Source organism: Ambystoma mexicanum, chromosome 4p (genome assembly GCF_040938575.1).
Source record: "Ambystoma mexicanum isolate Mex_15411 chromosome 4p, UKY_AmexF1_1, whole genome shotgun sequence".
NCBI lineage: Eukaryota > Metazoa > Chordata > Amphibia > Caudata > Ambystomatidae > Ambystoma > Ambystoma mexicanum.
Window position 1 is genome coordinate 681,366,722 of NC_090927.1, and position 12,129 is coordinate 681,378,850.

At 37.1% G+C, this 12,129-nt stretch overlaps 1 protein-coding gene across 15 annotated transcripts in view; it reads left to right on the forward strand.

Moving 5' to 3' along the window:
* Positions 1-12,129, forward strand: part of RIMS1 (regulating synaptic membrane exocytosis 1) — a 1,643,460-nt gene that overhangs the window by 1,224,971 nt on the left and 406,360 nt on the right. For 9 of the 15 annotated variants that reach the window (XM_069606225.1, XM_069606227.1, XM_069606242.1 and 6 more), the window contains one exon: positions 9,572-9,610. The exons of the other annotated variants lie outside the window; for them this stretch is intronic. In XM_069606225.1, the coding sequence (XP_069462326.1) occupies positions 9,572-9,610 (39 nt within the window). The remainder of the gene's footprint in view (positions 1-9,571; positions 9,611-12,129) is intronic. 15 annotated transcript variants of the gene reach the window in all.

Genomic DNA, 12,129 nt, shown 5'->3' on the forward strand with positions numbered 1-12,129 from the left:
CATCCACCTATATATTCCCCCCCACCCGCCACCGGTTCCCCTCAAAAACAGTTCTCTTAAAAACATCAAATCATGATCTTCATTGTTTCAGCTAGATAACTCAAAGTAAGCAAAGCCTCTCCACATATTGAACATCATACAGGTTTATTTAATCTCTATTAAAAGAAGACACGAACATCATCAAAAAAATATGTTTTGCGTCACTAGAAGCTTAATAATAGGTATAGAAAAATGACATCCGATTCCCTACATCTATTTCACTGACTGACAATTGTAAAACAGTCTACAAATCATCCCCTCATAGAAGCTACTATAATCACATATTGTCACTTCCTTAATACATTATTACATTATTAAAAATGAAAAAGTCTACATGTATCAAGTTGGTAATTGGGAAGCCTAAATTGGAAACATATTTAGCGTGATTAGAACTAAATATGCATGCAGTGCTCATATTACATTTCTTCACTGAAAGACAATGTCTATACCAGATTTCCTATGTCTTATAAACATCTACATTATTAAATCATCTTCTGAGTTGTGTTATACTAAAATATTTAGATCTCACCATTTTGGTACTTATAATTAAACTCGAACACTTCAGACAATAGATAATGATATTCTATTTCTCATCACTTGCACCCACCATTTCTTTACATGCTACTGTGGCATCTTAACCTGCACTGTATTTTTGTGCGCTTTTCACAATTGCCTAGTGTGGTACAGATACCAATTTTCACATTTCCCCAAAACTTTAACATCCACCGATTTCTATTCTCCAAACTCTGCAAATAATTGATGATCAGCAATGCCAGAGGTATAACGTACTAATATCTATGTGAATAGTTGCAACAAAGATAAATTGTATTTTTCATTGATATTAAGAGCACCGAAGGGTTTCGTTTGGAGATAAACAATGAAGTGCACCTTTAATCCCTCAATAGTCGCTCGCTGTTGCCCTTCTAAAAATCTCTTATTCGACAGAGGGACCAATCCATTTAAATAAATCTGGGTTACTTATATGGTGTTCTGCGAAATGGAGGGCCACCAGGTGCTTTTTGTCTTTCTTTTGAATGGCTATAAATGTCCTAAAACGTGAATGTTCATGTTCCTTATCATGCTGCCAATATGTACAAGTTCGCAAGGACTAATCAGAGCTAGTTTTCTCACCCAGTTGGGCTCTAACAAACATGCCTGTAACATCTCTCCGGTCTCGTTCCAATTTCTTCAGTAAGTGCATGATCAACCCTCAAAATGTCCTCTGATGTCTTAAAATACTGACAACTGTGCCTGCTTGATTACCACATGAAGGGATCTTCCTTATTCAAGTATTTTCCCCAGACAACTTAACTGTTGGGATATGTAAGCCTTGTAACACATTCTGCCCTCTCTTGGCCTTCCTGAAATTATTCTCTGAGTAACCTTTTAACTTAAGTCCATAATTGTACCACATCCCTTCCAAGAATCTATTGCCAGTGAACAATTCCTCCCCGCTCTTAAAATGTCATCATAAGGAATATTCCTAACAATGCTTGGTGGATCTGGTAAAGTTGCATGCAACACTACATTTCCACCTTTCGGTTTCATTTGCATAGTTGTGTGGATAGAGTCATATTTTACTTTTATTTTTAAATTCAGAAATTCAATTTTCTTACAATTATATGTTGAAGAAAAATTATATGTGCTATCATTTCAAAATAAAATTCGCCAAGTGCTGTTAATTTACCTTTTAAATGAGAAAAAGTTCATCAATGTATCTCAACCACAGAACAATTGTGTCATTCCAAATGTTGCATTCTAAAACCGAACTCCTCTTGCTCTCAAAATACCACAAGGAGGTTAGCATATGCAGGGGCACCTTTGGTTCCAATTGCTGTTCGCTAATTTGTTGGTCGAATGTTTTATCATGAATTAAAAATGAATTTGGCTATTTCCACCTACATTTCAGTGTGGGCCACCACGCTAGATGATCTTCCCTTTCTGAAAAATGTCAACGCTCCTAAAACATGTTTGTCATATGGAAGTTATGTTATGTTAAGATGAGTTGATTTGTACCATGCACCGCTGCCTTTACCATGGTCTCGAGGGGCTCAGCTGGCTCTGTAACTCAAGGTTGGTTGGTTGGTGGTGGCAGAGAGGGATTGAACAGATGTTGTGCTTACCTTTTTAAGTTGTGTGGAACAGAGCAAAGGGAGATAGAAAGTGGGTTTTGGGTGGTCTATGGATATTGTGTAGCTGTATTGTAGTTTGTATCTGCGGGTATTTATCATGTGTTATCAGTGTTTTGGGGTTACAGTTTGTAGGAGCAGGCATTGTATGAAGTTGAGGTGGCCCGGTCGTGAGAGTGGTTGTTGTGTATTTGGTCTAAGTTTAGCTTGTTGAGTTAAATAGCCACGTTTTTAGTAATTTCCTGAAAGTTAAGTGATCTTCTGTCGTTCTTATTTCCTTCGGGACTGGGTTCCATAGTTTGGCTATCAGATATGAGAAGGCAGTTCCTCCAAATGTTCTTTTCTCTTAATGTCTTGTTTCCATTTGGAGGTCAGCGGTAGATCTCGATTCTCTTCTCGGTTGGTATCGGGTGATTTTAGCTCGGAGGAATTTGGCTCCATTTCCATTTAGTTTTTTTATGGGCAATGAAGAGGTATTTGAAATATATGTTTCTTTACTGGTTGCAAAAGTAAACTTCTCAGGTCCAATATGATGTGGTCTCTCCTATTTATTCTCAGGAGTAGTCTTGCTGCAGTATTTTGGATGCATTGAAGTTTGTTGGTGAGCCGTTCCGGCATTCCTAAGTAGAAGCTATTTGTATAGTCTATTCTTGATAATACCAAGGAAATTATCATAAGGGTTCTGTGAGGAAAATTGGGATAAGGGAGGTTCCCTCTAACTAACTGTGTTAGAAGCATTTTTTTGCTATTGCTTTGATTTTCTGAATATCTGTTCTTGATGGTCTTCTCCTGGGAAGCGCATATGTCTGTTTCATTTGGGTTTCATTTGAGATGGTTGTTTGACATCCAGGTGTTCATATCAGTGAGGCATTCATTGACGGTGTTGTCTTGGTCATGACCGGTAGCAATCTTGAAGATGAGTTGGGTGTCGTCTGCATAGTTGTTAGCTGTCAGACCATGGGTTTGAATGACCTTCATTAAGGGGTCGCCATATAAATGTTGAAGAGGGGTGGTGAGAGGCTTGGTCCTTGTTGTAACAGGTGGCACTTTTTGTGTTTGATGTAAATGGTGGTAGGTGGGTTATTTTGTTTGGGTTGGTGAGTAAAGATTTCAGCATTGTAGTGCAGTGCTTTGAATTCCAGATTCTTCCAGTCTCTTTCGAGAAGTATAAAACAATCTTACATCAAGTGCAATGAAAAGTTAATCTTCCCTCAGTATGTCACTGATTCGGTTGAGTGCATCCCTGGGGTCCTTAATGTACAATGGTAACTCTGTCACATAACAAATTGAATGGTCTATGTAGCTGTTTAGTCGTTCTGTTAGAACTTCTACAGAGCTTTTTGTCTCCCAGTTGGTAATGGGCTTTCCTTAGATAATTAACCAGTTTCTAAATTACAATATTGTTTCCTTTGCCCAAAGGTTCAATTACCAAATTCTTGCCTTTATCCAAGAAATTAAAGGATTTAAATTGTACCTTTGTGTGATTGTGTATAATCCGCTTGCCTTCCCTTCAATACTTTTATTTCCGAATGTTCCATTTAAAAACCACTAATAGCGCATCATTCATATTAGGGGTAACATAATTCGACTTTGGTTTCAAACCTCTGAGTTCAGTTCTACAAAGACACTCCTCAGAATATTCAAAATCTTCAGCTACCATTGACGCTTTTGTGTAACATGGCAGTGCAGAATTTCTAGTGTCTATCCCTTCCTTTTCCTCCTTTTTTTGAATACATGTAATTTGCAACCAAAATAACCATAACATGAAGACAACCTGTAGATTGTTTACAAACAGTAAATCAGCAGATTTTAGTTGCATGAATTTTATGTTCTTTTTATATTTAAAATAATATGCCAAGTTAAGTGATTTTTATAGATCCTTATAAACAAACTTACAAAAATCATAGAATAATCTGTTTATCTCTTTTGTTCCATGGTGGCAGATACATTGTATCATTGCAGATCTCCCCTTTCAACTTCTTAAAAATGCATGCCCTCATTTGTCTTGATGGGGAAAACCAGCAGAACCTGGTAATTGCTACTAAAAAGCTTCCCATCTTCTCCTTCTTGAAAGTATAAAACCAAAGCCTTAGTGCTTTGAAATAAGAAGTGTAGTTAGACATTTTGAAACACAATAGTCTGATTTCATTTATTAACACCATGTACATTTGCACTAATCCATAGCAGATGGTGGACATACCAGAGTCACTGTTGACTCAGGGTAAAACAGCATGCTTTACATCTTTCCAAACATTTCTGCTGCCAAATTCTTCTTGGCATAATGTTTGAACCAGAGCCTGGTAAGAGAAGGGCCTTATCCCTTTTCTAATTTGCTTCACCTTGGGTACCTTGAACAGGTACCTTGAACTACAAGGAGTTTATTGAGCAGATTTTCAGGGTGCTGATTTTTAACAGAGCCCTCTGAGGTTGCATTTTATTTGCGAGGAAACATGTTAAGATATAAAAAATGGCAAACACGGGGGCCTCAAGCAGATATTCAAGAACAAACATCATAGAATCGCAGCCCCAGGTGGAAATGTCTGCCCTAGTCATATATGGCAGAAATAAATGTCATTACTGCCTTTGTTCAATGATGAAAGGATGAAAAACTGAAGCATGCCAGTAGGCAGCGGAACCTCAGGTTATTAGGTGTTGCAGGTTGATCTTTTTATCAACTACTATGGCAACGATTCTCACCTTGTCAGGTGGCTATGGTGATGTGTCATATAATGGTGGACACAAATAAGAGTTTCAGCAAGAATATGGCTATTGAATAAGATCACTTAGATCTTGTAAAATTCAAATGAAGGCAATTTAATTACATGCCACGTCTGTCATGAATCGTCTAAATGAAGCAACTAGGATGCATGTAGAATGTCAGATCAAAAGGTCAAAATGAAGCGGACAGAAGCTACAGATAAATGTTTAAAAGAACAGGGCAAAGCAGGAATCTGTAGCATTTCAAAAGGAGAAAAGAAAACAGTCTGTTCACTCAAGAAGAGGTTTTAGCATGATGCGTGTCTGAATTAAGAAAACATTTCAATGACCTATTAAGTGAATGCATCCCACATGATTCACCGTAACATTGCTAATTGTAGCATAAATTGGTTAGTCCAAATATACTGAGAAAAATTAAATCAACAGCCATAAAAAGTAAAAATCATACTCTTGAGTTATCATGGCTAAAGTCGCCACTTGTTTTTTGATTTTTGTAACATCAATACAATAATTCCCAACTGGTCCTTTCAACATTACCATCTGATTTTAGATCCTGCATCTTCCAGTGAGCATTTCAATAGTTGGTATCTCTCCTTCCTGGTACATATTGTCTCCTGTCTGCTCTTCCAGGGACATAATTAACATTATTGACCGACCACCTATTTTACATTACAAGGACTGCCCAATCTCCTGCAACTGCCGCCAAGCCTATACATCTTGCCCATAAGTCCGTAAGTTACTACATATCTTTATTCCACTACAGAAAAAGTTCTTAAGAACAGCATTGTGACCCATCCTCACAATATTTGTAAAAGCAGAAATTGACATTACCCATCACTACCAGGTTTTTAAAAATAATTATTTATTTATGTAATGTACCATTTATGTTCTAACGTAACCATGGCCAGTTATAAATATTTTTCATGGTTTCAGGATATGTTGCTTTGACAGCCCAGCACTCCTTTTTAACATAGTTCCAGAATCTATTTACTTAAATACAACACATTTCATCACATTAGATATGTTAACCACCCTTCCATATTATTGTTTTCAACAAATGATCATGTATGATGGCTTAATTATTAATGGCATCTTTTGTATTTTTTTTTAACTGCCTTATATGTCTGAGTACAAAAATAAAACTTTTGCTAATTTGCTCTGCAAAATAGTTTTTTTTAGGTATATTAATAATAAAAAATATCAGGTACCTATTAAAAAAATCTCTTCCATGCTACTCCTGTTACTAACTTTTATTCAAGCAGCATTATGATAATTTAATTGCATTTTAACAAATAGCCATTGGCCTAAGTTCAGTGATCCACAATTCGGGTTGTAAAAAGTTTCCTTTCAGAGAGCCAATTGCCAATCATCTTTAGCAATCTGACCCGCAAGAAATTGGTTGTTCAGCTTGTTACAAGTATTTGGTGTGGATCCATATTGAAAGATCATATAATTTACACTACTCTCTCTTGGTATAATTCCCAGGTCTTCCTGTCAAAAAATATTACATACATGAATTTACTGTTTTGAAAAGGTGCTTGTTTAGTGTTTGTAACCAGAAGCGGGTCAAGTTACCGCAGACCCCGATGTCACTCGACACAGACGGGTGGTGTGAATTATAGAGCATCGGGATCCAGGCAAAGAGGGAAAAATAAAGTGGGCACGTAATTAAGGAACAGGGCTAATCACCTCTGACAAAGAAAAGAACAGAAGTAATGGGTGTGTAAAGCATGTAAAGAGATGGAGAGAAAAATCACGGCACAAACGCATATGCCATATTGCATGGAGAATGCTATGGCCACGATGCAGACATGGCAACCTCTCTGATCTGCACATGGCCCTAAGAAAAATATAAAAAAGGGCCATGAAGAGGGATTCTGGGCTGCAGAGGAGATAGAAAAATGGAAGCTGGAGGGGGCCGGCCATGGGGCTGAAAAGGTGGCCAAGTGAGGAAGGTGCTGGCAATAGCAACCACTGCCTCAGGTACTGTCTCAGTAAGATGAACTCGAACCATTGCATCCTACCGTCAATGAACCTCCCTGGGTAATGTCAGGTTGACTAGCCTATAATCTCCTATCTTCTCTTTACTACCACACCTGTAGTGATTTTGTAGTGATGTCTAAGACTGTGGGAATTTCATTGATGAAGGACATGCATTATATGGCATGATATCCATTTTCACCACTATTAGGATTTATTATAAGGGAACAGGGCAAGCAGTTTTGCTGATTCTTGTTTGTATATGTGCTTTTACTATAGTATATTACTATACGATTCATGCTCTAAGAAAAATGACTAAGCAAATATGTTTGTAAGGAACACTTCACTCATGAAGTTGACACAACATGTCTTACTTAACCTGTAGAAACTAAAGTGGTTATTTAAAAACAAGTATGTACAAGTGAAAGGGGTGAGATACATATCTAGGAGTTTTTTTTCTGAAATGAGTAGTATATTTACATGTTTAATGAATGGGCCTATAAATGGAAAAACAAATTGTCTCCTGATTGGAACATGCTTGAAAATGTGATTCCACTGCTCATTGGTAAGCTTTCTTTACTAAGAGTCACTATGTTGGAGAAGTCAACAATTATTACCTTGTGTTTCGAAGAGAGGTTTCACGCATTAATAGTGAAGCAGAATCCTAAAATGTGTCTACTGCATAGCAATAAGGTAACAGCAAATGATCAAAAGGGCTGCAGTGTAATTGTGCTTTATTCAATACAAATTAATGGAAGATTTGTCACTTTAGGATGATGATGACTTTAAGGTGTGTTTTGTAGACTGCATGATTCGCTTCACTTGCACAATATATTGTTGTTTTAATTGCTGGTTTATGATAATAATGCTTGTAGACACAGAGGGTTCTCATTCTGGATATATTGATGTGTTGCTAACCCTTCTGGGGGGAACTCTAGAAGAAATAGTTTTCATCCATGAGTGTATGCAAAAGGGACATTGTAAAAACTGTGTTACAACTATGAAGTTAATAATGCATGTTTCTCAGCAGTAATACTGTAGATCGCACAGCTGCACTAAGGCAATTGGAAAATAGTGAAGAATACATGCATGGGATTTTGGACATAATGGCATACCCTGGGATCTTGTCAGCAGAGTTTAGGTTGATGATCCGAGGACACCGTTTTATCTTTAAACTGATTCTTCACTGGATTAAGCAATATATGTATTAAAAGTGGATGCAATCCTTAACTGCATAATTCGGAACCATATTCATAAAAGAGCCTTGCATTAATATGGTAGAAAAATACATGAGACATCTTGCCCCTATAATTCCCAAATACCACATACATCCTATATCTGAGTTGGGTACTAATGGAATTAGGAATGGTTTAAAATGAAAACTTTGTTTTTTTAAATATATATAGGTATGCAAGTGAAATGTATTGCTCTTTTTCCTTATTTGCGACAGTCCGTCCCTTGAAGACAAATAGGGCATGGCTCACAGCATTTCTTTCTCAAGCTGTAAGGTATGTGTGCACAATGTACATCTGACACGCATAATTGATTGCTAGAGCTGAGTGAGTGGTTGTACTAGAGGAGTGTCAAGAAAGGTCTACATGAAGGAAATGCAAGAGTTGGTCAATAACCACAGGGTGCAAATGATGCATAGACAATTGATGGCCAATTGCTGTATCTGCAAACATATGCCGAAGCTTGAAAGAGGATAATGGAGATGGATCAACAAAACAGAGTAAGGCTATTTGTTTAGAATGTGACCTAAGCCTTATAGAAAACAAGATGGAGTACTTCATGTAATTGTCCAAATGTTAGGAAACGAGAAACACCATGCTACTATAGAAAATTACCCCCAAAATAATTAAACTCCAAGACTTTGATAAGGAACCAAAGAATATTCCTCTATGAGAAAACTTACAAGTACCAGACAAAGGAGCAAAACGCATGTCTTGTAATGCGACCAGATATGCAAAGCGTTGTGTTTGAAAGATTTGCATTACCTGTGAACTTGTATGCCGTTCGATAACACTTGTACACTCATAAACCCAACCAATGAAGCAGTGTTAAGGGAGGAGCCAAATCATGTCAAATGTGTATTAATACGAAAAGGGAATACATGCATCCCAAGAGAGCGTTTTTCTTGGTGAATGCATACTAATTCAACACACTTTTTTTGACCAGGAATAAGTTGCAAATTTGTGATGGATTTCTCTTTGGACTAACATTCCACTCATAATTCTCTACTAGACCTAGGCTCAAGTTACACATTGCCGAAGATACACATTTAAAACCATGCCTTTGTGAAGAAGACCTGTAATATTTACAGTAATTTTAGAGATGCATATGTAAATGAAGAGTATGTGCTGTTATTTTATATACAAATTACAATTCCGCCCCATTAGTAACATCTGTACACCTTCAATATATTTGTCTATGAAGAACGTCAGCATTTCAGTGTTCATTTTATTTTTCAAAAGTCAACACCTTTTCCCCATTGGCTTAGATTTGTATAGGCCATTTTTCTCACAAGTGGTGAAATGGTGTCTCCCCCTTGTACATGTCTTATTATTGAAATTGTCTTCATTGTTTCTTCCATTTTCTGGTGATGTCTCTTGTGTCTTTTGTGTCAGTGTTTTGTGTAACCCATTTCTTTCTCTGACCTAGGCTGATTTGTTTTCTTTTGTTTTCATCATTCTGTGCATTATAAGTCATTGAAGAACACGAAAGTTATTGCCCTTCCTCACAAGGTAAATATGAACATCATTTCTACTTTTCTTCTACTCTTAAGATAAACAAGTATATCTTAAGTGAATTGATTTCTTCACAATGAGTGCCCAAGCAGCGTGTTCCCCTTAAACAGCATCAAAATATGTCTTGAATGAAACTTTTAATCAGAGTGAGCCCAGGTTTTGGGAATTCAGCTTTCCTTTGGTCTATTCTATACTAGGGCTTCAATCAGTCATATTTTGTAGGCCTGAGCGTGATTGCAGTTTGATTAATTGATTGACCTATTTGGTACACTTATATAATCACCACTAAAGGCCTGTGATGCAACAATGTCATGGAATTTACTCCGAAGAGGTGACTCCTAATTAAAACCTAGGACAGGAGTGCCTTGAAAGGAAGTACTTGTGGGAACTAGAGTGTCTAAAATTGCATGTTTTTGAATGGTGGGCCTCCAAGTGCACTTCTGCTCATCCTGCCAGATGAACTGTAACAAAGAGAGATCAATTCATAGTTAATAATGATTTTCCACTGTGCAATACAGCAAATGTAATTCAGCTTCTGAAGAGGATTTGCCGTTTGATTTCAGGGCGCTGGTGCATTTGGGAGGTGAGCAAAGGTGATTGGAGAACAAATACTTTGATGTCCCGGTTAAAACAAATCCTCCAATCAACAGTGACATGCATAACCTGTTAAAAGGATTTGAAAATATGACTAGCCTATAATCCTCCCCAACATTTTAATATTTTACTAGATTCCAGATGGGCACATTTTCTTAAATATGTTTGAAACTGTACTGTCCAGTATTTATTTAGTTCTGAGCTCATGCTTAATATTTGCAATCATTGTTGATTGGAGGGAACCTTTTCTCATGCGCATTCTAGCAAACAAACAGATAGCTTGTAATTTGTTTACCTTCTTGTTTTTTTTGTTTTTTTTGTTTTGATATGAGTGAGGTGTTTACATTTCTTGGTAATCTATCATTCATAGATATTTGACAGGAATATGGGGGTTGGGAAATATTTTGTTTACAATATGTTGCAAAATAATCCTGAGAAACTTTGACAAAATTCTGGTTTTGTTTATATCAATGAAATCAATTAAACACAACAAATCAATCAATATACTAATGAAAACATACATGTCTAATACTGTAACACACTTAACTAATGCGAAATTATTTATTTTATAGAACTCACTTCCTCTCTTTTGCCTACACTGCGCAAAACAGAGTCTGTTATTTTTTAGTAAATATCAGTGGAGCAGTTATAACACAACCTAAAAAAGAATAATACAGTACATAAATAAGTATAACCAAGTAGAAAGGGGAATGATCACATTAGAGTCCAAATACTGAAGCTTTTGAACCCCATTTGGGTATGGTCAAAGCTGCAAAAACATGTTTTGATTTGTAGTATATTTAACTCTGGGAATTTACGACCGTGCCTCAAACTGCTGGTGGCAATATTACCATAAATCAAGGTAATTAATAAGAACCACTTGAAACAATAGGGATGCAATAAGGGTAAGCATGTTTAAAGCGGCAGGCACCTGCAGTAGAGGAGCAGAGTTTATATGAGAAAACTAGGTTGAACAGGCATATGCAGTGTATTCTGCAGAGAGGTTAGTATTGAGTCAGGCGATCAAATGGAGAATATCTGTGTTTCGGATGTGCCAGACTTTACCCTAGATGTATAGCCAGTGTTCTTGTTTCAAAAATTCTTCTTTTTTGATGAATAGAGATTTTGTATTGCATAATGAGGACACCTATACCTTGTCTGGTAATGACCAGTATTTCAAGTTTATTATATTCTGTAACGTGAGCTGATTAAGACGTTTGAGTATTGCAGTGATCTTGGCTCAGTGATTACACTTACTGTATTGCTTACCTTGACTTCATCTTGCCCAGGTTCCTTTTTTACAAGCTCAGAAAGAGGATGCTAACACATTGTAGCTATAAGCTCTGAAATATCAAAGCACGGATAATATTGTGCAGGGGAGTTGCTAGGTCTGGAAAGGACCCGGGGCTAAGCTGATGTCGGAACTGTTGGGACTGGGGGCTAGCTAGTATTTTGGCTGTAGCTCCTGAGATTCTATCCAGGGCTTCAACCAAAAGATCAGGGGCTATAGCCCCCTTAGCCCCCCCTAGCAACGCCCCTGATATTGTGAAATTCTGAGGACAGGTTGAGGAGCCTTTTTAGTATTAACAGTTGAATGGGTCCGGCACTGATGCCTGAATTTACCTCAAATATGGTGCTGTTTAAATGGATTCTGAATCTTTTCACTATCTTGTAAAAAGTGCATGATGCCATAAATGTATTCTTTGCAATGAGGGTTCCCACTTGCTGTAGCACTTAGTACTATTATGTCATTTTTTTCTGTTGTTTAACTTGAATCTGCACTCTGCCTTCCATGTATTGACAATGGAGATGCATATGGTCAGAGCTTTAGTGCATTTGGTTGTTGCAGAGCTAAAGGAAACCATAATCAGCATTTTTCTGATTTCTGTAAATCTTAGTTAGGAGAAGGCTGTATAATACAT